The sequence below is a fragment of the Lepus europaeus genome, chromosome 5, assembly GCF_033115175.1.
Source record: "Lepus europaeus isolate LE1 chromosome 5, mLepTim1.pri, whole genome shotgun sequence".
Taxonomy (NCBI): domain Eukaryota; kingdom Metazoa; phylum Chordata; class Mammalia; order Lagomorpha; family Leporidae; genus Lepus; species Lepus europaeus.
Window position 1 is genome coordinate 85,838,535 of NC_084831.1, and position 23,316 is coordinate 85,861,850.

General features: G+C 43.0%; 1 protein-coding gene across 2 annotated transcripts in view; it reads left to right on the top strand.

Annotated features, from left to right (window-relative positions):
• Positions 1-13,452: 13,452 nt before the first annotated feature.
• The window catches only part of BTBD8 (BTB domain containing 8), a 100,442-nt gene continuing 90,578 nt past the window's right edge, over positions 13,453-23,316 (top strand). For both annotated transcript variants that reach the window (XM_062191729.1, XM_062191730.1), the window contains exons 1-2: positions 13,453-13,619; positions 19,223-19,420. In XM_062191729.1, the coding sequence (XP_062047713.1) occupies positions 13,471-13,619; positions 19,223-19,420 (347 nt within the window). In that variant the 5' untranslated portion in view covers positions 13,453-13,470. The remainder of the gene's footprint in view (positions 13,620-19,222; positions 19,421-23,316) is intronic.

Genomic DNA, 23,316 nt, shown 5'->3' on the forward strand with positions numbered 1-23,316 from the left:
AGTACCTTCTTGTTAGAAACTATTACTGAAATAAAAATTATATTTTGAGGGAAAAATAGTTTTTACTATCAGTGACATGAGCATTTAATTATATTTTAAATATCCCTGAAGAATATGCTGAATGGATATTCTGGTACCTATTTTTCTTCTTAAAATAATATTTCTATCAATATGTCCTAAATATGGAAGAACAAATGATCTAATCATAAATCTTATTCTTTCAGCACAAATTCTTTATTTTGTTTAGTGCTAAAGTAAGGCCAGAGAAACATTATGGCCTATTACATTTCCCTCACTTTTGCACAAGAAATATCTCATCAACAGTTCCATTGAAAGGGGGCCAGCACTGTGGCCCAGTAGGTTAATCCCCCGCCTGTGGCACCGGCATCCCATGTGGACGCCAGTTCTTGTCTTGGCTGCTTCACTTCTGATCCAGCTCTCTGCTATGGCCTGGGAAAGCAGTGGAGGATGGCCCAAGTCCTTGGCCCCTGCACTCAGGTGGGATACCCAGAAGAAACTCCTGACTCTTGACTTCGGATCAGCCCAGCTCCAATCATTGCAGCCATTTGGGGCATGAACCAGAGGATAGAAAACCCCTTTCTGTCTCTCCTTCTCTCTTTCTGTAACTCTACCTCTCAAATAAATAATAAAAAAACTTAAAAAAAAAAACAAAAAAAAAGAGTTCCATTGAAATAAAAAAATTCACTAAATTACCATTTTCATTTCCTCCACAATAGAATCTAATAGGTAAATGCCTCTTTATTCCTTCACAAACTATCCTAAATTTTCTATTTTTAAAAGATTTATTTTTTAAAAAAATTTATTTGAAGGAGTTACAAAGAGAGAGGAGACACAGAGTGGGAGAGCGAGATCTTCCAGCCACTGGTTCACTCCCTAAACGGCCACAGTGTCCAGGGCTGTGCCAGGCTGAAACCAGGAGTCAGGAGCTTTTTTCAGCTCTCCCACATGGATGCAGGGTCCCAAGCACTTGGGTCATCTTCTGCTGCTTTCCCAGGTGCTTTAGTAAGGAGCTGGATTGGAAGTGGAGCAGCCAAGACTCAAACCAGCACACCTAGGATGCCAGCGTGGCAGATGGTAGCTTAACCCATAAAAAAAGTAAAATGTCCCAGTAAAATGCTGTATTGGGAACACAATGAAACAGTTATATGTGGTATGATTGCCTCCTCCTCTTTTTAAGTATTGAAGTAGTTATTTAGAATAAGAAAATAGAATATCAGGGGCTGGCGCCGTGGCGCAGTAGGTTAATCCTCTGCCTGCGGCGTCGGCATCCCGTATGGGTGCCAGTTCTAGTCCTGGCTGCTCCTCTTCCAACCCAGCTCTCTGCTGTGGTCTAGGAAGGCAGTAGAAGATGGCTCGAGTCCTTGGACCCCTGCACCTACATGGGAAACCCAGAAGAACCCCCTGGCTCCTGGCTCTGGATAGGCACAGCTCCAACCATTGTGGCCATTTGGGGAGTGAACCAACAGAGGAAGACCTCTCTCGCTGTCTCTCCCTCTCACTTTCTGTAACTCTACCTCTCAAATAAATAAATAATAAAATCTTAAAAAAAAAAAGAAAATAGCATATAATCACAATTTTTGGGAAGTTGACTAACATTATGAACAGACTATTAACAAAGACTCTGACACTTTTATTTTGCATAATTTTCATTGAAACACACAAAAATATGTTTATTACTGCATAGTCTTCATTGCTGAGAATATTCCTTTCATTTTTTGAGCAGGCACCAATAAGAACTGAAGCCTCTACTTACTCACATACTTCCAATAGCACTTGTTATAAAATATCTCATATAGTGACGAAACTTTGGGTCCCACCCCTGCATGTTGTTACTGACTCTAGGTTCTTTGGCTCCCTCACAAGCAGAAATTGACAAGAGGCCACTGTGCAACCCAGACAAGAAGTTTAGGGGCCTATGCTCAAACACAAGGAAGATAGTATATTGGAAACAGTTCCCACCAACTGGCTGAAGAAGGGGAGCTGGGGAGGGGTTTTTATTGGGTGGAGAGGGAGGCAGTTTCCTACCACACGTGGAACTTTGATCTGCAACCTGCTGAATTCTGGCTCAACCCCCAAGGCACACAGCATTTGGTTTGCCCCTGGCTTGATGTTCTGCACAGGCACAGTTCCTTTTGCACACAACACACTCAAAATGGCAGACTGTGTTACTGCCCTCTAGCAGGGTGGTTATATACGGGTCACACTGGTGTATTTTAGGTATGCATACAGGTGGGGGTTGGGGCGTTCCCAACAGGCCGTAGGGAGTCTTTTGCCCTTAGCCTAGATGCTCCTTGATTAAGTGACCCAGAGAGAGAGGTCTTTCATCTGCTGGTTTACTCCTCATTGGCAGAGGCTGGTCTAGGCCAAAGCCAGGAGTCTTGAACTCCATCTGGAACTCACACATGGTTGGGAGGAAGCATCTTTCACTGCCTTCTCAGGAGCATTAGCAGGGAGTTGGATCAGAAGTGGAATAACTAGGGGACTCCACCCAGCACTCTGATACGGGATGCTGGACATTACAAGCAGCAGCTTACTCCCCTCTGCCAGGACACTGGCCCCTGCGTGTCCTATTTCTATCCTGCCTCCTTGCCACCATGTAGGATGAATCAGCAAAGTATTCGTGGGAAGCATTCCTACATCAGGACGGGACGCAACAACTTACATGGATGTAGAAGTGAGTGCGAACCAATACACATAGCTCACTAACCCAAACTACTATATCCCCTTACTTAGTTTCCTTGTGGATGAATTCCCAAAATGCCTGAAATGACCAGATATGAAGCTATATTTGACCAAGGGGAAGGACACAGAATCTTGACCCATCTATGTCAAAATCTCTCACTTTTTTTTTTCCTTAAGATTTATTTATTTATTTGTAAGGTAGAGTTACAGAGAGGCAGAGGCAAAGGTGGAGGCTGAAAGAGAAAAGTCTTCCATCTTCGGTTCACTCTCCAAATGGTTGCAATGGCTGGAACTGGGCCAATCTGAAGCCAGGAGCCAGGAGCTTCTTCCGGGTCTCCCAAGCGGGTGCAGGGGCCCAAACACTTGGGCCATTTTCCACTGCTTTCCCAGGTCATAGCAGACAGCTGGATTGGAAGTGGAGCAGCCGGTTCTTGAACCAGCGCTGATACGGGATGCTGGCACTGCAGGCAGCAGCTTTACCCGCTATGCCACAGTGCCGGTCCCCAAAGTCTCTTACTTTTGTAATTTACAAAAACATCTAAGAAAATACATTTCTAGTTATTCTCCTAGAGCCTTAGAGCCTTGGAAGGGGCTTGTTAAACTGAAGTCCCTAAAGCTTAAACTTGCTTAGCTTCTCGGCCCTTTGAGAGAGAAGGAAAAAAAAAATCCTTCCTAATGATCACTCAAAACCTAGAAGCAATGAAGAAAAAGAATAAATAAGTTTTACCATATTATAAACAAGCAAAGCAAAGCAAAAGGTAAGCTCCACCTCCCCCCCCACAAAAAAAAAAAAAAACCTACAAAAGGCAAGTCAAAAGAAAAATTATAAATGAAAAAAGGTTTTTTCACAAAGAGCTAAGTATCTCAAACATCTAAAAGTACTGGAGAAAAGATCAAAAGTAAAATGGACAAAAGATGCGAACAGATACTTCATGGAAGAAATTAAAGTGTCAGTTGAATGAAATGAAGTAGAATTGTAGCCATTAAAATAAATGACATGGACTTTTACATTGATGTGGGGGTATCTCTTGGATATACTGTTACATAAGAAAAGTAAGCTGTAAATAGTACAAATAATACACATGTTAAGAAGGGAGACATAAACATATTCATATAAATATGAATATTTGTGTGTGCATGTATGTATACAAGCGGCCTGTTAGATGTTCATGGAAAATACGTATTATGAAGAAAACTATGCATAGATTTTAAAAAAATGTATACCAAAATAAACTCATCCTAACACTATGCTATATCTGAAAAGGATCTAATTTGAGACACTAAGAAGGATAAGATATCAGTTTGAAACAGTCTCTATCAGAGCAGCATGAATTCTGCTAAAATTGAAGCAGGAACAAATGTCAAATTGATGGTGAAACTTGAGTAGAAGAATTGTGAAATCACTAATGCTTTATAAAAAGTTCATGGAGACGCCGGCACCGCGGCTCACTAGGCTAATCCTCCACCTTGCGGCGCCGGCACACCAGGTTCTAGTCCCGGTCGGGGTGCAGGATTCTGTCCCAGTTGCCCCTCTTCCAGGCCAGCTCTCTGCTGTGGCCAGGGAGTGCAGTGGAGGATGGCCTAAGTGCTTGGGCCCTGCACCCCATGGGAGACCAGGAGAAGCACCTGGCTCCTGCCATCGGATCAGCGCAGTGCGCCGGCCGCAGTGTGCCAGCCGCGGCGGCCATTGGAGGGTGAACCAACGGCAAAGGAAGACCTTTCTCTCTGTCTCTCTCTCTCTCTCTACTGTCCACTCTGCCTGTCAAAAGAATAAAAAATAAATAAATAAATAAATAAAGAAGTTCATGGAGACAATACCCTCTCCCCAAATAGCATTTTAAAAATGGATAACTCATGTAAGAGAAACAAGATAATGTTGAAATTGAAGCCCAGAACAACAGTCTAGTCACAGCAATTAAGAAGGAAAAAAATCTTGTTTGTGCCCTCAGTGAAGAGAATTGAGGATTAACAGCAGAAATAATAGCCAATATCATAGACATTTCCATTGATTCACCTTATACAACATATATATATATATATATATATATATATATATATATATATATATATAGGACATGCAGAGTTAGACAGTGAAAGAGAGAGACAGAGAGAAAGGTCTTCCTTCCGTTGGTTCACCCCCCAAACAGCCACTATGGCTGGCGCACTGCACCAATCCAAAGCCAGGAGCCAGGAGCCAGGTGCCTCCTCCTGGTCTCCCATGTGGGTGCAGGGCTCAAGCACCTGGGCCATCCTCCACTGCCCTCCTGGGCCACAGCAGAGAGCTGGACTGGAAGAGGGGCAACCGGGACAGAATCTGGCGCCCCAACTGGGACTAGAACCCCGGGGTGCTGGCGCCACAGGCAGAGGATTAGTCAAGTGAGCCGCGGCGCAGGCCCAGCTTATATAATTCTAACTAGAAACTTAAAAATGGAACAAACAGGACCAGCATTGTGGCACAGTGGGTTAAGCCTCTACTTGCTATTCCAGCATCCCATACAGGAGTGCTAGTTCAAGTCTCAGCTATTCCACTTCTGACTGCTAACTGTGCCTAGAAAGCAGTGGATAATGGCTCAAGTACTTGAGTTCTCACCATTGATACTGGAAACCAGAATGGAGTTCTGACTCTTGGCTTCAGCCTTGCCCAACTAGCTATTGCAGACATTTGGAAAGTGAACCAGTGGCTGGAAGCGCGCGCTCTCTCTTTGTCTCATTCTCCCTTTCTGTTGCTCTGCTTCTCAAAGAAAAACATAAAATCTTTTTTAAAAAGTAGGACAAACATTCTGCTGGATGGGTACCAAAACTGTTGTGCTCAGGAGCTCCTGCAGGCAAGAGCAGAGCTTTCACTAATGGAAATTTTAAGCAAGTAGGATCAAGATTCCAATGCATTTCCTCGAAGAATTGTAACAGGAGATGAAACTTGGTTTTGCCAATATGATTCTGAAGACAAAGCACAATCAAAGCAATGGCTACCCAGAGACAGAGCGGTCACCCTCATGGGAGACCAGGAGAAGCACCTGGCTCCTGGCTTCGGATCAGCACGGTGCGCTGGCCACAGCGGCCATTGGGGGTGAACCAATGGAAAAGGAAGACCTTTCTCTCTGTCTCTCTCTCTCACTGTCCACTCTGTCTGTCAAAAAAAAAAAAAATGTTTTGGAAAAGTCAGCCTAAGCTTTAGCAGAAAAATGCCCAGGAAATCTTCACCAGAGCTACCTTCTCTGCCCTGTCAATGCTCCTGCTCCTTACTCTCCTCAAAGGCAATTTCGCAAATGTTTCCATGGAAAATCATTAGGCATCCTCCTTAAACCATCCTGATTTGGCTCCTTCTGTCTTCTTTCTATTTCCTAACCTAAAAAAAAAAAAAAAAAAAAACCTTAAAAGCATCCCTTTTCCTTTTCTTTGTAAGTGATGATATTAGCCATTTTGTCCATCCCAGCTGAAGAAAACATTCATTCATTGTACCACTTCACTCCTTTGTATATATGAGATTTTTCATATTAAAACATTTTTTATAGAAATAATTAGTGCATCAAAATATGACTTAATTTTAATGAAATTGGCACCTTTAGAAGAAGGTTTTGCCTCCAGGGCAATTTTACCTAAATTTCTTTCTTATATATGAAAATCGAGGGTAAGAATAACTCTTAAAAAGTTATGGATTTAGGGGCCAGTGCTGTGGCGCAGCAGGTAAAGCTGCCATCTGAAGTGCTGGCGTCCCATATGAGTGCAGGTTCTAGTCCTGTCTGCTCCACTTCCAATACTGCTCTCTGCTATGACCTGGGAAAGCAGTAGAAGATGGCCAAGTGTTTGGGTCCCTGCACCTGCATGAGAGACCCAGAAGTCCCTGGCTCCTAGATTCAGATAGGTGCAGCTCTGGCTGCTGCAGCCATCTGGGGAGTGAATCGGTGAATGAAAGACCTCTCTCTCTCTCTCTGCCTCTCTGTAACTCTGCCTTTCAAATAAAATAAATAAATCTCTTTTTTTAAAGTTATGGGTTTATCCTTGCTTACCTTCTGAGCTTTCATTCAGAAAAAAAAATCTAATGATTTCAGTTACATTAAGGGGCAAATAACTCTAGAGCTGAATTAATTGAAATAGAAATAATGCTGTAAGTTAATCTCTGCTAGTGGAATGTGAAGCATCAATGACAAGATTTGGGAGATTTTGCTTGTGAAGAGGATATTCATTCTTTTTTTTTTTTAAGATTTATTTTATTTATTTGAAAGACAGAAAGAGGTAGAGACAGAGAGAGAGGACTTCTATCCCCTGGTTCACTCCCCAGCCATGTCAATCCGAAGCCAGGAGTCAGGAGCTTCCTCTGGGTTTCCCACATGGGTACAGGGACCCAAGGACTTGGGCCATCCTCCACTGCTTTCCCAGGCCATAGCAGAGAGCTGGATCAGAAGTGGAGCAGCCAAGACTAGAACTGGCATCCACATGGGATGCCAGAGCTTCAGGCCAGGGCTTTAACCCACTGCACCACAGCATTGGCCCCAAGAGGGTATTCTTTAACCACATCATATTATCAGCCACCTATGAGCTGAATCTGGTAGTTTTAAAGAATTAAATTACATGGACAAGAAATCATTCTGTCACCTGTCCTCAACCTTAACAGCTAATAAAGAGGCATTGGTAGAAATCTGGCAAGATTTTGAAGAGAAAGAGTCTGGTGCTAGATTGCCTGGTTTTTTGTTTTTTTGTTTTTGTTTTTGTTTTGTTTTGTTTTGTTTTTATTTTTATTTTTTTTTATTTTTGACAGGCAGAGTGGACAGTGAGAGAGAGACAGAGAGAAAGGTCTTCCTTTTGCCGTTGGTTCACCCTCCAATGGCCGCCGCGGTAGGCGCGCTGCGGCCGGCGCACCGCGCTGATCTGATGGCAGGAGCCAGGTGCTTCTCCTGGTCTCCCATGGGGTGCAGGGCCCAAGGACTTGGGCCATCCTCCACTGCACTCCCTGGCCACAGCAGAGAGCTGGCCTGGAAGAGGGGCAACCGGGACAGGATCGGTGCCCCGACCGGGACTAGAACCTGGTGTGCCGGCGCCGCAAGGCGGAGGATTAGCCTGTTGAGCCACGGCACCGGCCTTTTTTGTTTTTAACTACGGATATTTAAGGCGTACATGATGTTTTGACATATATAGTGAAATATTTATGGTCCCCATTCTGTGCATCATATCTCTAGACTTATTCATCCTACATGATTGCAAGTTGTGCCCTTTGGCTTACAACTCCCCATTCCACCCCCACCATTCTACTCTCTACCTATTTTTTTAGGTGTTTATTTTATTTATATTTGAAAGAGTTACAGAGAGAGGTAGATACAGAGGTCGACCATCCATTGGTTCACTCCCCAAATGGCTGTAAAGGCCAGAGCTGGGCAGATCTGAAGCCAAGAGCCAGGAGCTTCTTCCAGGTCTCTCATGTGGGAGCAGGGGCCCAAGAACTTGGGCCATCTTCTACTGCTTCCCAGGTACAATAGCAGGGAGCTGTATTGGATGTGGAGTAGCCAGAAATTGAACCGCCCTTATATGGGGTCCTGGTGCTGCAGACAAGGGCTTTAACCTGTTGTGCCACAGTGCCACCTCTCTACCAATCTTATCTTTTTTAAAAAAAATATTCTACATTTAGAGGGCCAGCCCTGTGGCATAGCAGGTTAAGCCACTGCCTGCAATGCTGGCATCCCATATGGACGCCGGTTTGAGTCCCAGCTGTTCCACTCCAGCTTCCAATCCAGTTCCCTGGTAATGCACCTAGGAAAGCAGTGGAGGATGGCACAAATGGGCCCCTGCACCCACGTGGGAGACCTAGAAGCAGCTCTTGGCTCTTGGCTTTGTTACTGGAGAAAATGCAGGGTTCTTGTCTTTGTGCAAGAAAGAATTCAGGTGTGAGACAGAGTAGTGGAAAGTAAAAGTAGCAAAGTTTATTAGGGAAGGGACATCTGTAAGAATGGATGGGCACCTCTCCAGACAGGACCTGGGAGAGAGTGCCCAGTAGCTCGGACTGGTGGGGGGGTTACATGGTTGAGTGGAGAGATTATACCTGGCCAGACCAGGCGGGCGGCTCAGCAGAGAGGCAGAGGGCTGAGCACGCAGTCCGGTTGAGGCCGGGGGTTTTTAAGGAGATGGGTCTCTGTCTTCACACATTTCCTCCTGAACAAAGGATTTTATGGCTGTAAATATTAAGAAGCTCCTATCTGAGTTTTCCCTTGAAGGTATCAGACAGGAGGAAGGCTAGCTGGTGCCATCCTGGGTTCGGAGGAAGGGTGATCAGGACCCCCAAGAGAATGGGGATCCAGGAGCAGGGTGTTTGAAATGCAGATACTGGGCTGCACCTGGGAGATTGTGGAAGATTTGTCAGGCAGAAGGGGCGGGGACCTCCACCTGGCAGGTTACCAGGTAGAAGGGGGCAAGGCAGGATGTGAATGCCGGGCTGCCCATGAAACATTATCGGGATGACTTTGAGATGTAGATGCATATGCTGGACATAGATGTCTTCTCTTTAGGCCTGTCATACACACATAAGCTCATATCTGATTTCCTACAGAACAGCTTCAGTCTGGCCCAGCCTCGGTACTGTGGCCATCTGAGGAGTGAACCAGTGGATGGAAGATCTCTCTTTCTCTCTCCCTCTCTCTGTAACTCTACCTTTCAAATAAAGTAAATAAATCTTTAAAAAAATGATTCTACAGATAAATTGCAGTATGCAATGTTTGTCTTTTTAAAAAGGCTTTTTAGAAAAATATTATTTATTTGAAAGGCAGTTATATATAGAGAGAGATCTTCCATCTGCTAGTTCACTCCCCAAATGGTCACAACAGCCAGGATTGGGCCACCCCATCCCACATGGGTGGCAGGGGCCCAGGCACTTGAGCCACCTTCTGTTGCTTTTCCAGGCACATTAGCAGGGAGCTGAATCAGAAGCAGAGCAGCTGGGACTCAAAGCAGTGCTCATGTGGGAGCCTGTGTTCCAAGCACAACATTGGCCTCAGTATTTGTTTTTCTGTGCCTGGTTTATGTCACTTAACATAATGTCCTCTGGATGTATCCATGTTGTCACAAATGGCAGGATCTTTTTTTTTTTTTTTTTTACAGCTGAATAATACCCATTCAGCTGTCCAGGGATACCCTAGGTTTGTTATCAAATCTTGGCTATTGTGAATAATGCGATGATGGAGACGGCAGGGGTAGTAACTCTGTAAGGTGCTGCTTTTATTTGCTTTGGGTGTACATACCCAGAAGAGGGAATCACAGAATCATATATATTTCCACAAACCTTCTAAACTATGCTCATGTATAAGCTGGCTAAATTCACCCAGTCAAAAAGGTATAGCTTGCCTCCATTTTAAAACTAGATGGTGGGGCCAGTGTTGTGGTGTAGCGCATAAAGCCACCACCTGCAGTGCGGGCATTTGGGGAATGAATCAGCGGGTAGAAGATCTCTCCCTCCCCATCTCTCTCTCCTTTGCTTTGCCTTTTTTTTTTTTTTTTTTTTTTTTTTGACAGGCAGAGTTACACAGTGAGAGAGAGTGACAGAGAGAAAGGTCTTCCTTTACCGTTGGTTCACCTTCCAATGGCCGCTGCGGCCAGCGCACCGCACTGATCCGAAGCTTCTCCTGGTCTCCCATGCAGGTGCAGGGCCCAAGCACTTGGGCCATCCTCCACTGCACTCCCGGGCCACAGCAGAGAGCTCGACTGGAAGAGGGGCAACCGGGACAGAATCCGGCGCCCCAACCGGGACTAGAACCCCGTGTGCCGGCGCCGCAGGTGGAGGATTCGCCTATTGAGCCGTGGCGCTGGCCATGCTTTGCCTTTCAAATAAGTAAAAGTCAATAAATCTTTAAAATAGGGTTAATGTAACATTTATGAGGGGCAGAATATGAGTGACTTAGGTCTGGGAGACACATGCTTGATGACTTAAGGAGTCTTAAGAAGTATTTCGAAGTGGTCAGATTATAGCCAGAGTTTAAATATTCCACAACAGTAAACTTTTTTTTTTTTTTTTTTAGTCATCACACAATGAACTGAACTAACTCCTCGACAGTAGGGACTTCATTTTGGAGCACAACCTGAGACTCCATTCTGGGAAGGCACCCCCCTCACCCTGAGATTCTGGTCTGAAACTATGATCTAAAACAGTCATGCAATAGCAGTCCACTACATCACACTTGGCAGAGCATAGAAACCCCCCAGCATGATCGCTCAAGCTTGAAAGTAAATAGGCTGCATCTGGGTTAATGATAAAAATGTAATTTGTCTGTGTCCAACATATGATTAAAACCAATATTTGGATTAACATCAAGATTATAATTGATATTGTTAAGATTGTAACTGGTTGGGGCTAGCTCCATGGCGCAGGTTAATCCTCCGCCTGTGGCACCGGCATACCATATGGGCACCGGTTCTAGTCCTGGCTGCTCCTCTTCCGATCCAGGTCTCTGCTGTGGCCTGGGAAAGCAGTAAAGGATGGCCCAAGTCTTTGGGCCCCTGCACCCACATGGGAGACTGGGAGGAGGCACCTGGCTCCTGGCTTCAGATCGGCACAGCTCTGGCCGATGTGGCCACCTGGGGAGTGAACCAACAGAAGGAAGACCTTTCTCTCTGTCTCTACCTCTTAAATAAATAATTAAAATATTTTTAAAAAAAGATTGTAACTGGTATTGTCAAGATTATAATTGATATTAGTTTCGCATAGATTTTAGGTCAGCTTGACCCTAGTAATATGTATTCCCCCTTGATCTTAGCAACCATGTATTCCCCTCCCAATTTTGCAGTTTTTGCTTTTTAAACCTGTTGCTTTGGGCTTTGGGGTTGAGAGTTCTTCAGGGCATGAGCCACTCTTGGCTGCTGGCAATAAAGGACTCTGAAATTTATCAGTGTGTGGTGCTTCTCCGTCAGCACTCGCTCAGGCACAACAGGACAATATTAGTTTGGCCCACAAAGGTGGATTTAGGTATAGAGAAGGTGAATTTCTTGTAAAAATGGAAATTACTACTTTTAGAGCATGACTAGTTGGTTATAAAGCACATTGAGAGACAATATACTGAAAAGAAAGCCATTGATTAATTTTAAGAGGGAAACTTCTAGGAATAGTTAGAAAAAAGGTCAAGCAATGTTGCTCCCGGTGACTAAGACAACAGACACTATGATGAACACTATCCAAGTCAAATTGACCTGGTTGGCAAGATTAATAGCTGTGCACGTGACACTCCTCAGAAGGGTCTCAGCAAATGTTTTTCTTGAATGTTTTGCCAGATTTTTTTTTGCTTTTAGGATCAGTTTGTTCCCCCTAATATATTATAACATCTTTGACCCCTCTCTTTCCACAGGAATAATTAAGAATTATCCCGTCACATTTTTCAGAATTTAGTCTTCTGAATTTGATAGAGAGCATTCTTTGGAGAAATAGAGGACTCCGGTACTCTCCCACAACCAAGTCCATATAGTTTCCAAGCAACGATCATTCTTTACCTGTGCAGAGCTTGTAACGAAGCGGAACTTCAGAGCATCCTTCTTTTGGAGGAAGTAATCACATAGAACCAAAAGATTTTTAAATGATTTTCACATCTGCTTTACTGCCTTCGGGGCAAAATCGTAAAAATTCTATAGTTCATCCACTCACTCCTCTGCCTTGTCAAAGGCTGTGTTGTGTCCCTTCTGTCTTACTTCCTTCTCCCTTCCTGGTCACGGATTTTGGGGGCTTTGTATGCAAAGCTCTGTAATATAATCTGACCTTTCTGAAATCCAAGGGTGGGCCAATGAACCACTCCTTGTGTGAGGACGGAGTCTTCCAAACGATTTTTTTTTCATTTATTAAACTTTTATTTAATGAATATAAATTTCTAAAGTACAGCTTATGGGTTACAATGGCTTCCCCCCTCCCATAACTTCCCTCCCACCCGCAACCCTCCCCTTTCCCGCTCCCTCTCCCCTTCCATTCACATCAAGATTCATTTTCAATTCTCTTTATATACAGAAGATCAGTTTAGTATATATTAGGTAAAGTTTTCAACAGTTTTCCCCCATATAGCAACACAAAGTGAAAAAAATACCGTTGGAGTACTAGTTATAGCATTAAATAACAGTGTACAGCACATTAAAGACAGAGATCCTACATGATATTGATAATATTGAAGTACACCTTTGTATGAGACTCAGGATTGCTCTCTGACAGAATTCAACAAGTTAATCGCATACCTCCCCTCACCCTCAATTTCTCTTGCCTAAAGCGTTTATCCCTCAAGGTTGAGTGACAGGTGAGGAAGTGTAGCTCGCTGCTGGAAAGGTCTCCTGACCCGGTCATTTGTGGGGAAAAAAAGTCCCCTCCCCTCCCCTCCCCCCACAAGGCCACAGCTTGAAACGGCGCCCGTTTTGATTTGAACTTGGAGGGTCAATAAAACGCTTATTTAAATGATTGGTGAACTTCAACTGAAAGGCCAAAAAAAAAAAAAAAAAAAAAGACCGCCAGGGTAAGGGGCCAGCGATTGGGCTTGCCCCGCGGGACTGTGATCCCCGGCGAGGGGCGGAGTGGCCCGGCGGGTGAAAACAGAGCCGCTGCGCCTGCGCACACCCTGCCCGGTCACGTGCCCGCGTCGTCCGCGCTTCCGAGATTCCCGCGCCGGGGTGTCCGGCTGCTCTAAGGGACCGTCCACAAAACAGAGAGGCGTCAACCTTTTCCCTTAGGGGGCGGCTTCGGGTAGGAGTGGAGCGTTTGGTCGGCAACGCCCCCTTCTCGCTCTTGGGCGGGGCAAGTGAGGCGGAGTGGCCGGCCTGCGAGGCATGGCCCGGTGTGGGGAGGGCGGTGAGGCCCCGGGGGTGCCTTTGGGGTCCCCCGGCGTTTGCGTTCAGGGGCTGCCGAGGAAGGGGCCCAGTGAGAGGCGCCGGCTGAAGGCGATGGTGTCGGAGCAGCTCAGCCAAGATCTGCTCAGGTAGGAGGAGGCGGGAACTCGGACTGCGCCCACTTGGGCCCCCGCAGCTGGGGCTTCCAGGGCTGGCCTCCCATCCCTCCCCGCCCGGTTCTCTCGGCCTCCGACCAGGGCGGGACGTTCGTCAGCCTCTCGGCTAACTTTGCTCTCCCCTAATAGCCAATCCGCAGCAGCTCAGACACTGGTACCGGATTCAAAAGGAAAACAAAAGTTAAGATCCTAGTTGTGTGCAGCACTGATGTATGCTAAAAGACGGTGACGACACGGGCAGGCTTTAGCGGTTTGAACGACAAATCGCTGAAGTCAGCGTGGATCTAGATCTTGAAACTTAGACAGTTTTAACGAGCTTCAACAATTTTAAGAAAAAATAGGGAAACCAGTATTTATTTGGACTGAGGAACACTCGAATAAGTTACGGAAGCCTCGAGGGCCTTTTTCTTATTTCTCTTTAAATAATTTGTAGAAATGCTTAAATAGTAGGCTCTCTCTTTTCACCTAGAACACCCTAATTCCCAGCAGCTCCAGTTCCCAGAGGATCCATTCAAATGGAAGGCTGTCCTAAAGCTTCCCTTTTGTAATGTCAGTAGCAGGCTGTTCAGAATCCAGAGAAAGCCATTTTAGTTTACAAAGAAACTGAAGCCTAGAAACACTACCTAGCTAATTTTCATTTCCAACAAAACTGATTCTTGCACTTTGGTGTACATGGCCCTGACCAGGAAGCTTGCAAAGACTTAGGTTTCCTGGGTGCCCACCCATAGTTCTGATTCAGTTACTCTGGGATGGGGCCTGAGATTTTGCACCTCTGCCAAGGTCCCAAGTGATGCTGAATGCTGTTAGCCAGGGTCACACTTTGAGAATCGCTGAACAAGCATAAACGTAATTGCCAGTGATAGCAGGTGTGTAGCATACAACATTTTAAGAGTCAGAAACTCACCCACGCTTAAAGATCCTGTAGCTACAAACTGAATTTTATTTAAATATAAAGATTGCTCTCTGAGTCTGTCTACACAGGATGTTGTTTTCTCTCCACTGGGGTACTGATATAAAATGAAAAAAATAAGCCTGAAGTTGTTCTGTTTTTAGGATGAATCTCGGAAGCTGAGATTCTCCCTCTGCTCAGTGCCTTTATTCTATTTTGCAAGCCTTCAAGTGTTACTAAGTTAAGGGTATTTGGCACAGCAGTCAAGATGAAAAAATTATCCTCTTCCTAGTAGTAACTGAAGATAGGATGCTAAACCCCGAAGTTCTATTATAAGCAAAGAAAGATACAGGGTTTTTTTTTAAAAAGATTTACTTGTTTGGAAGGCAGAATTACAGAAAGAGAGGAACGGACAGAGTGAGTCATCTTTCATCTACTGGTTCACTCCCCAGATGGCTGCAATGGCCAGAGCTGGGCTGATCCAAACTCAGGAGCAAGGAGCTTCTTTTGGGTCTCCAGTGTGGGTGCAGGGGCCCAAGGAGTTGGGCCATTTTCTGATGCTTTCCCAGGTGCATTGGCAGGGAGTTGGATGGGAAGTGGAGCAGCCTGGGCTTGAACCAGCTCCCATATGGGATGCTGGCACTGCAGGTGGCAGCTCAACCTGCTGTGCCAGGCTCCTGCCCCAGTTATTTAAAACAAAAACAAAAACAAACAAAAAACCACAAAACTTAATGTGCTTACTCAACCACCTTGAATGCTGTACTATTTTAATCTCCAAGCACAACCATATTATTGATTTATTCTGCAAATGTTATTGTAGTATCTGGCACGAACTATGTACCTATCCCTATACTAAATCCTGAAGAATCAAAAATTATTAAGATAATGCCTTGATGTTTGCACTTAAATTCTATCAGGAAAGATAATGACCAAACAAAAGTGAGAGTGGTAGTGGGGTGACTTGGGGAAGCCTTTATGTAGTAACATTTGAGTGAGCTCTTGGGAATTGATTAAGGACTGATTAGGTAAAGTTTGGGGAAAGAGAAGTAGGAGACATCCAAGCAAGGTGAAAACACAGATTTGAAAGAGATTGATTTATTTTGGGAAAGCAAGTTGTATTAGATTCTTCCAATAACAAGGAGGAGAGACGCCTCTAGGTTACCTGAGGTGATGAGATATGTGGATAAGTGAGAAAAAACAGGAAATTCTTTCCAGATCTGATATAAAGCTGGAAAGAAGCTTAGGATATGAAAATTGTACAATAAGACCTCAAAGAGAAATGTACCATTATTCAGGATAATTATAAAAAACAAATAGCTAATGTTGCCATCCTATTTGCTAGACACCGGGCTTTCTGTAATGTTTTATTTACTTTTCTCGTGAATCTTATTAGGTAAGTCTGTTTTTAATCATTCCCATTTAACAGATGAGAATAGAGAAGCATTAGACGAGTATTAGAAATAAAGAAGGGGTCGGCACTATGGCGCAGCGGGTTAAAGCCCTGGCCTGAAGCGCCAGCATCCCAAATGGGCGCCAGTTCATGTCCTGGCTGCTCCTCTTCCCATCCAGCTCTCTGCTATGGCCTGGGAAAGCAGTGGAAGATGGCCCAAGTCGTTGGGCCCCTGCACCCACGTAGGAGACCTGGAAGAAGCTCTTGGCTCCTGGCTTCCTATCAGCGCAGCTCTGGCCGGCCTTGCAGCTATCTGGGGAGTAAATCAGCAGATGGAAGACCCCTCTCTCTGTAACTCTGTCTTTCAAATAAATAAAATAAATCTTAAAAAAAAAAAATAAAGTAATTACGTCAAAATAAGAGCCATAGTGATCTTTCTCCAGAGACATCAAAGTGATTTGGCCAAGGTCACATGACCAAAATATGAACCAGAATATGACCCAAGCACTCTACCTTCTCTGCAGTAACTATGCAAATGGATCTTCCATTTGTGCGTTTATATCTGCTTATCTTCTTATCCTTCTATTTTTCTTTATTGTGGATTTGCTTGGAATGCTCTTAGAGTATCCTCAGTTGATCCCTGTTTCTTACAGAACATCTCTATTTGAGTTCTTTTGCCTAACTACCATATTAGCCAGTGGCACCTAGCCCTATACTAAATCCTGAAGAATCAAAAATTAGTAAGATAATGCTTTGATGTTTACACTTAAATTCTATCAAGAAAGATAATGGCCAAACAAAAGTGAGAGTGATACCTTGGTCCAGTCCATTGTCCATTCATATGTGATTAGAGTATAGGGACATTGGTACAAACCAGGGCTGTATATCAATAATAAATGTATTTAGTAGCTTTATTTGGAAGAAGATTATGAGTGGCATGCACACAAAGTGTTAGCATATAAGGGAGAATGGATAGACTAAGACTAGATCACAGAGGCCTTTCTGCAGAGAGGTGTTTAGAATATGTTCAGGAGGCAGTGGAGAACCATTGGTGTCTTTAAAATAGGGGATTAACATATTTGGATCTTGAATTTCAGGAAAAGAGAAATTGGAAGCAAGGAGATCAGCTAGGAGATTTGGTAATAGTCAAGTGACATATAATGTCAATGGAAATGAAACAATTGATGGTCTTGGTAACTGATTACCTGTAAAGTAAGAGGAAAAGAGAAGAATGGAAGATGGCCCAAAATCTTAGAAAATTTGAAGGAGAGAGGTATAATGAATTCAGGAAGCTATGTATGGGAGACCATTGGAAATATGTGTAGAGTTGAGTAGGGAAACTGGACTAGCAGATAACAATTAAGCAGTGGCATCACTAGAACCCAATTATTTGGGCTGAATCTGTGAGAGATCCTAGGTTTTTTTCTTTCACCTTGTATATCCAATCACCAACTCCTGCCAATTTTTTTTTTTTTTTTAGATTTATTTTATTTATTTGAAAGGCAGAGCTACAGAAAGCGAGGGAGAGACCGAGAGTGATCTTCTGTCCACTGGTTCACTGCCCCCCCTGCCAAATGGCTGCAATAGTTAAGAGTGGGCCAGGAGCCAGGAATTCCACCCAGGTCTCCCACATTGGTGGCATGGACCCAAGCACTTGAGCCATCATCCACTGCCCTCCCAGGTGCACCAGCAGGAAGCTGGATTGGAAGTGGGGCAGCTGAAACTTGAACCATTGCCCATATGGGATGTCAGCATCTCAGGCAGCAGCTTAACCCTTTATGCTACAACACTGGCCTCAACTCCTGCCAATTTTTTTTTTTTTTTTAAAGATCTGCTTATTTATTTGAAAGACAGAGTTATGGAGAGGCAGCGGAGGTAGGGGGTGGGGGTCTTCCATTCACTGGTTCATTCCCCAAATGGTTACAACAGCAGGAGCTGTGTCAATCCAAAGCCAGGAGCCAGGAGCTTCCTCCAGGTCTCCCACGTAGATGCAGGGGCCCAAGGACCTGGGCCATCTTCTACTGCTTTCCCAGGCTATAACAGAGAGCTGGATCAGAAGTGGAGCAGCCAGGACACAAAGCAGTGCCCATCTGGGATGGTGGCACTGCAAGCAGCAGCTTTACCTGCTATGCCACAACACTGGCATAGGTATAGTAGGATCATTAATAAGCTGGTGTGGAACACTTGGCTGTATACTAAAGATAGATAGTTTTTGTCCTTGGGGAGTTCATCCTCTAGTAGGGAGCAAGGCACATAGAAATAATAATAATGCAGTGACAGGCACTGTAATAGAGGAATGTACCCAGTGTGATGGGATTAGAGGAAAGAGCCATTAACTTGCTGTTGGGGGAGTGTTAGTGTCATTGGCAACTTTCCAAACTTTCACTGTAATGGATATTTTTATCGATGAGGTGTACCTCCTGTGGTGTCCTGCTGTGATTACCAATTATGTCCTGCAATACAAGAGGCCTCTGAGAATACATCCCTTGCTGATGATATTGCTATAGTGATATGAAATGCTATGTAGTATTTAGACAGTGAAAATATGTAGTTACCACAAAGTGACAAGAGATTATGACAGTTTGTATTATGATGTTGATTTCTGTTCTCAAACACTTTACATATATGTATCAGTAACTATGCCTGTGCATTAGTAAAACATTTGAATAGATTTAACCTCTGAGTCCATCATTTAAATAATAGATTAGAGAATGATTAATTCCATTGGCAGGGGAGAGGGGTGGAAGAAGGCTAAATGTCACATTCTTGACTGCCAAGCCTACACTTCAGACTTGGTAATTAACATTAGTCAGAACAAAGTGTACCAGTTTCTGATCTGAATTGTCTATTGTTATGTCCAATTTGTTGCATTATTGTTTTTTTTTTTTTTGCTTCAATTTTGGTAAGATTTTAAAAAGGATTATTTTCAGTTGTTAATATAGCCATGTTAATTTTGTGTTCCATGTTGAAAAATAAATCTATAAAGAGGTTACATTTTGAAGAAAAGTCAACAAATAGCAGAAAATCAATTTTGTTATTAGAAGAAATGAATAAGAAAAGGCATTTAGCAAAAGTGGTCTTATTTTGTTTTCATTATGAATTTTAGAAAATTAAGATTGTAAGCCAACACTAATATTCTTAGGAATGTACTGAGAACAAACTCATTTTTATGCTAGTATTTTATCTTTATTTTACCTTTTTTAGCCTATATGTTATTTTAAACTCTTTTATAAAAACAAATATATCACATTTCTTAACATCACTAATTAAACTATGATTTCTTTTTATTTCTTACAGGCTTCTAAGGGAAGAAATCCATGCAGATGTTACTTTCTCTGTAGGTTGTACTTTGTTCAAAGCACACAAAGCAGTCCTTTTAGCAAGGGTTCCTGACTTCTATTTTTATACTGTTGGACCGATATCGAGTCATTTAACAGATCATGAGTCTGTTGCTCTGGAGAATGTTGAAGCGTCAGAATTTAGGACATTTTTACAGTAAGTAAAATCTTCTTTCCCTCAGATTTAAGTCTAAGATGTAATTGTTTCTCTTTAAATATACTGTTTTTAATATCTATTTTAAAAGCTAAGGAAATTAATTTAAAATCCAAATTATCTTACTAACTCGTATTAGTAGAGGCTAAGAACTACTATTAGAGGGTTAGTATTGGTAGAGGCTAAGTAGGAACTTAAGACTGATTTGGGGGGCCAGCACTGTGGCCTCTGCTTGTGGTGCCAACATTCCATATGGGTGCAGATTCAAGTCCTGGCTGCTCCATATGCGATCTAGTTCCCTGCTAATGGCCTTAGGAAGCAGTGGAAAATGGCCTAAGTGCTTAGGCCCCTGTACCCACGTGGAAGACTCAGAAGAAACTCCTGGCTCCTGGCTTCATTCGGCCCGGTTCTGGCGGTTGCGGCCCTTTCGGGGAGTGAACCAGCCAATGGAAGACCTCTCTTCTGTCTCTCCCCTTCTCTGTAACTCTGCCTGTCAAGTAAATAAATAAATCTTTAAAAAAAGAGAGAGACTGATTCTGAGGGAGGAGGAATGAATGGTATGCTCTGTAGTACTGTTTCATTATAAAGACCAAAATGTCTTTAGACATTTTGCCATATATTCTCTGGGCTCCAAATTGTCCCCAAACTGCCTTCTGTATTATTGGTATCTGACACTTTAAGTAAACTATGTTTATAAAAAATATAAGATCATAACTTTTTATTCTCAGGACTTATGTCTTAGTTTATTCAGACTACTAAAACAAAATACCTTAGACCGAATTACTAATAAACAGCAGAAATTCACTGCTTGCAGCTCTGGAGGCTGAGAGGTCCAAGGTCAAGGCACCCCTAAATGTGGTGTCTCGTGAGGGTTAGTTTCTCAGAGAGCATCTTCTGTGTCTCCCATTCCTAAAAGTAGAACCTTCCAAATGCCAAAATATCTTGCTTCTTCATACTGCTACATTAAGGATTAACTTTTAACATACATATTTTAGCTTCATGAACATTCAGACCGCAGCATCTTGTGTTCTGTCAAAATTTTTGAAAATAGGACATCAGTTGAACTTTTTTAAAAAAATATGTATTTATTTGAAAGAGTCACAGAGGGAGAGACAGAGAGAGATCTTCCATCTACTGGTTCATTCTCCAGACGGCTGCAACAGTTGGACTGAGCCAGGCCAAAGCCAGGAGCCAGGAGCTTCATCCAGGTCTCCCACATGGGTGGCAGGAGCCCAAGTACTTGGGCCATCTTCTGCTGCTTTTCTCAGGCCATTACCAGGGACCTGGATTGGAAATGGAGCAGCTGAACTATGAACTGGTGCCCATATGGGGTGCCAGCATCACAAGTGGCAGCCTTACCTGCTATGCTACAATGCCAGCCTCTCAGTTGAACTTTTTAGTGATTTGGGCGACTCAAGTGTTTGCTGAACTCAGAGACGTATTATTAGCTAAATAATGGAAGACGCTAATTTAATGTACTTCACTTATTTTTATTGTCAAATGTTAATCCATTGTATGACTATACCATATTTGTTTATCTGTTCATTGATGAATGATGGCCTTTTATGGTGTTTTTTGGCTGTGATAAGAAAAATGCTGCTAGGAGCATTCATATACAAGATTTTGTTCTTATGTTTTCATTTTCCTTGGGTATATATTTAGGATGGGAATTGCTGGGCCACATGGTAACTCTATGCTCAACCTTTTTTTTTTTTTTTTTTTTTTTTTAAGATTTATTTATTTTATTTGAAAGGCAGAGTTACAGAGAGGCAGTGGCAGAGAGAGAGAGAGAGGTCTTCCATCGCTGGTTCACTCCCCAAATGGCCACAACGGCCAAATCTGCGCCAGTCCGAACCCAGGAACCAGGAGCTTCTTCTGGGTCACCCACACAGGTGCAGGGGCCAAGGACTTGGGCCATCTTCCACTGCTTTCCCAGGCCACAGCAGAGAGCTGGATTAGAAGTGGAGCAGCCAGGACCCAAACCGGTGCCCTATAGGATGCTGACACTGCAGGCGGCAGCTTTACCGGCTACGCCACAGTGTCAGCCCTTGCTCAACCTTTTGAGGAACTACTGGACTCTTCCAAAGGAGCTATACCATTTTTCACTTCTCTAGTGATGTATGAGGGTTTTAGTTTCTCTACATCCTTGGCAATGTTTGTTATTATCTTCAGTCTTCCTTATATATATCCTAGTTAGTATAATTGGTCTCTCATCGTTGTGGGTTTAATTTGTATTTCTCTGATAGATGATGATGTTGAACATGTTTTCATGTACTTATTTGCTATTTCTCTATCTTTGGACAACACCTAGTCATATTTTTAATTGGGTTGTCTATATTATGGGGTTATAAGAGTTTTTATATATTCTGGCATATTAGACTGATATCAGACATGTGATTTAACAGAAGTTTTCTAACATTCTGTGAATTATCAGTTTTCTTGATGGTGTTCTTAAAAGCACAAAATCATTTTTCTATTATTTACATTTTGCTGTCTTTTGTTACTTGTGTTTTTGGCATCAGATCTAAGAAGCTATCATCAAATCCATTTATGCTTATTTATAAAAGTTTATACCTTTCCCTCTTAAATTTATGTTTTTGGTCAGTTTTGAGTTCATTTTCATATATAATGTGAGGTTTGAGCCAAACTGCATTCTTTTGCATTTGTATATTCAATTTTCTCAGCATCATTTGTTTTCTGAAGTGACTCTTTTTTTCCTGTTGTATTGTCTGGACATCCTTGTCAAAAGTCACTTGCCCTTAGATGTTAAGTTCTAGACCCATTTCTAGTCCATTGTTCTGTATATTTATCCTATGTCAGTGCAAAGGAGTCTGTGTTACTGTGGCTTTGTAAGATGCTTAGAAAAGTGAAATGTGAATCCTCTGACTTTGTTCTTTGTTAAGGTTGCTGTGGCTATTCTGGGTCCTTTGCTTTTCTATGTGGATTTGAGGGTTGGTGCTATAGTTTGGATATTAATTTGGAGTTCCCTAAAGCCCACGTGTTGAAGACTTGGTCTCCAAAGTCTTATGTTAGTGATGAATGGGTTAAAATTAATTGCTGATAGATAAAGAGTGGAGATTTGATCCAGTTGTAGTGTCTGTGAGGCCCTTGGGTTGGGAGGGCAGTTCCCTCAAGAGGGCTGCTTATATACATGTTTGGGCCCAGCTGTTCTCGCTCTGCTTCCTGACTTAGCATGTGATGCTTCTGCTGCATGCATTCCACCACCCAGCATTGTCATCAGATACCAGGTCATTGGGGCTGCCCCTGCTTGAACTCTGAACCTCCAAAATTGTGAGCCAAAATAAACCTCCCTTCATAAATCGCTTGTCTTAGGTATTTAGTTGTAGTGATAAAAAAATGGGCAATTGGCTTGTCAATTATTGCAAAAAAAGCAGGAATTTAGGTCGAGATTGCATCAGATCTGTAGATTAATTCAGAGAGTGCTTCTCATCTTAACAATATTACATCTTCCAGTGCATGAACTTGGAATGTATTTCTTTTTATTTAATTACTTTCAACATTGTGTTACAGATTTCAATGTACAAGTCTTAAACTTCTTTGTTAAATATATTCCCAAGTGTTTTATTTTTTAAAGATTTGTTTATTTATTTGAAAGGCACAGAGAGAAAGAGAGAGAGAGATAGATTATCCATCCACTGGTTCGCTTTCCAAATGGCTACAACAGCCAGGTCTGGGCCAGACTGAAGTTAGTAGCCTACAATGCCATCCTAGTCTCTCACGTGGGTAGAAGGGAGGTACTTGGGCTATCTTCTGCTGTCTTCCAGGCACATTAGCAGGGAGTTGGATTTGAAGTGGAGTAGCTGAGATTTGAAGTAGCTCTACAATAAGGAATGCTAGTGTCATGAGCAATGACTTAATCTGTTGTGCCACAACTCTGG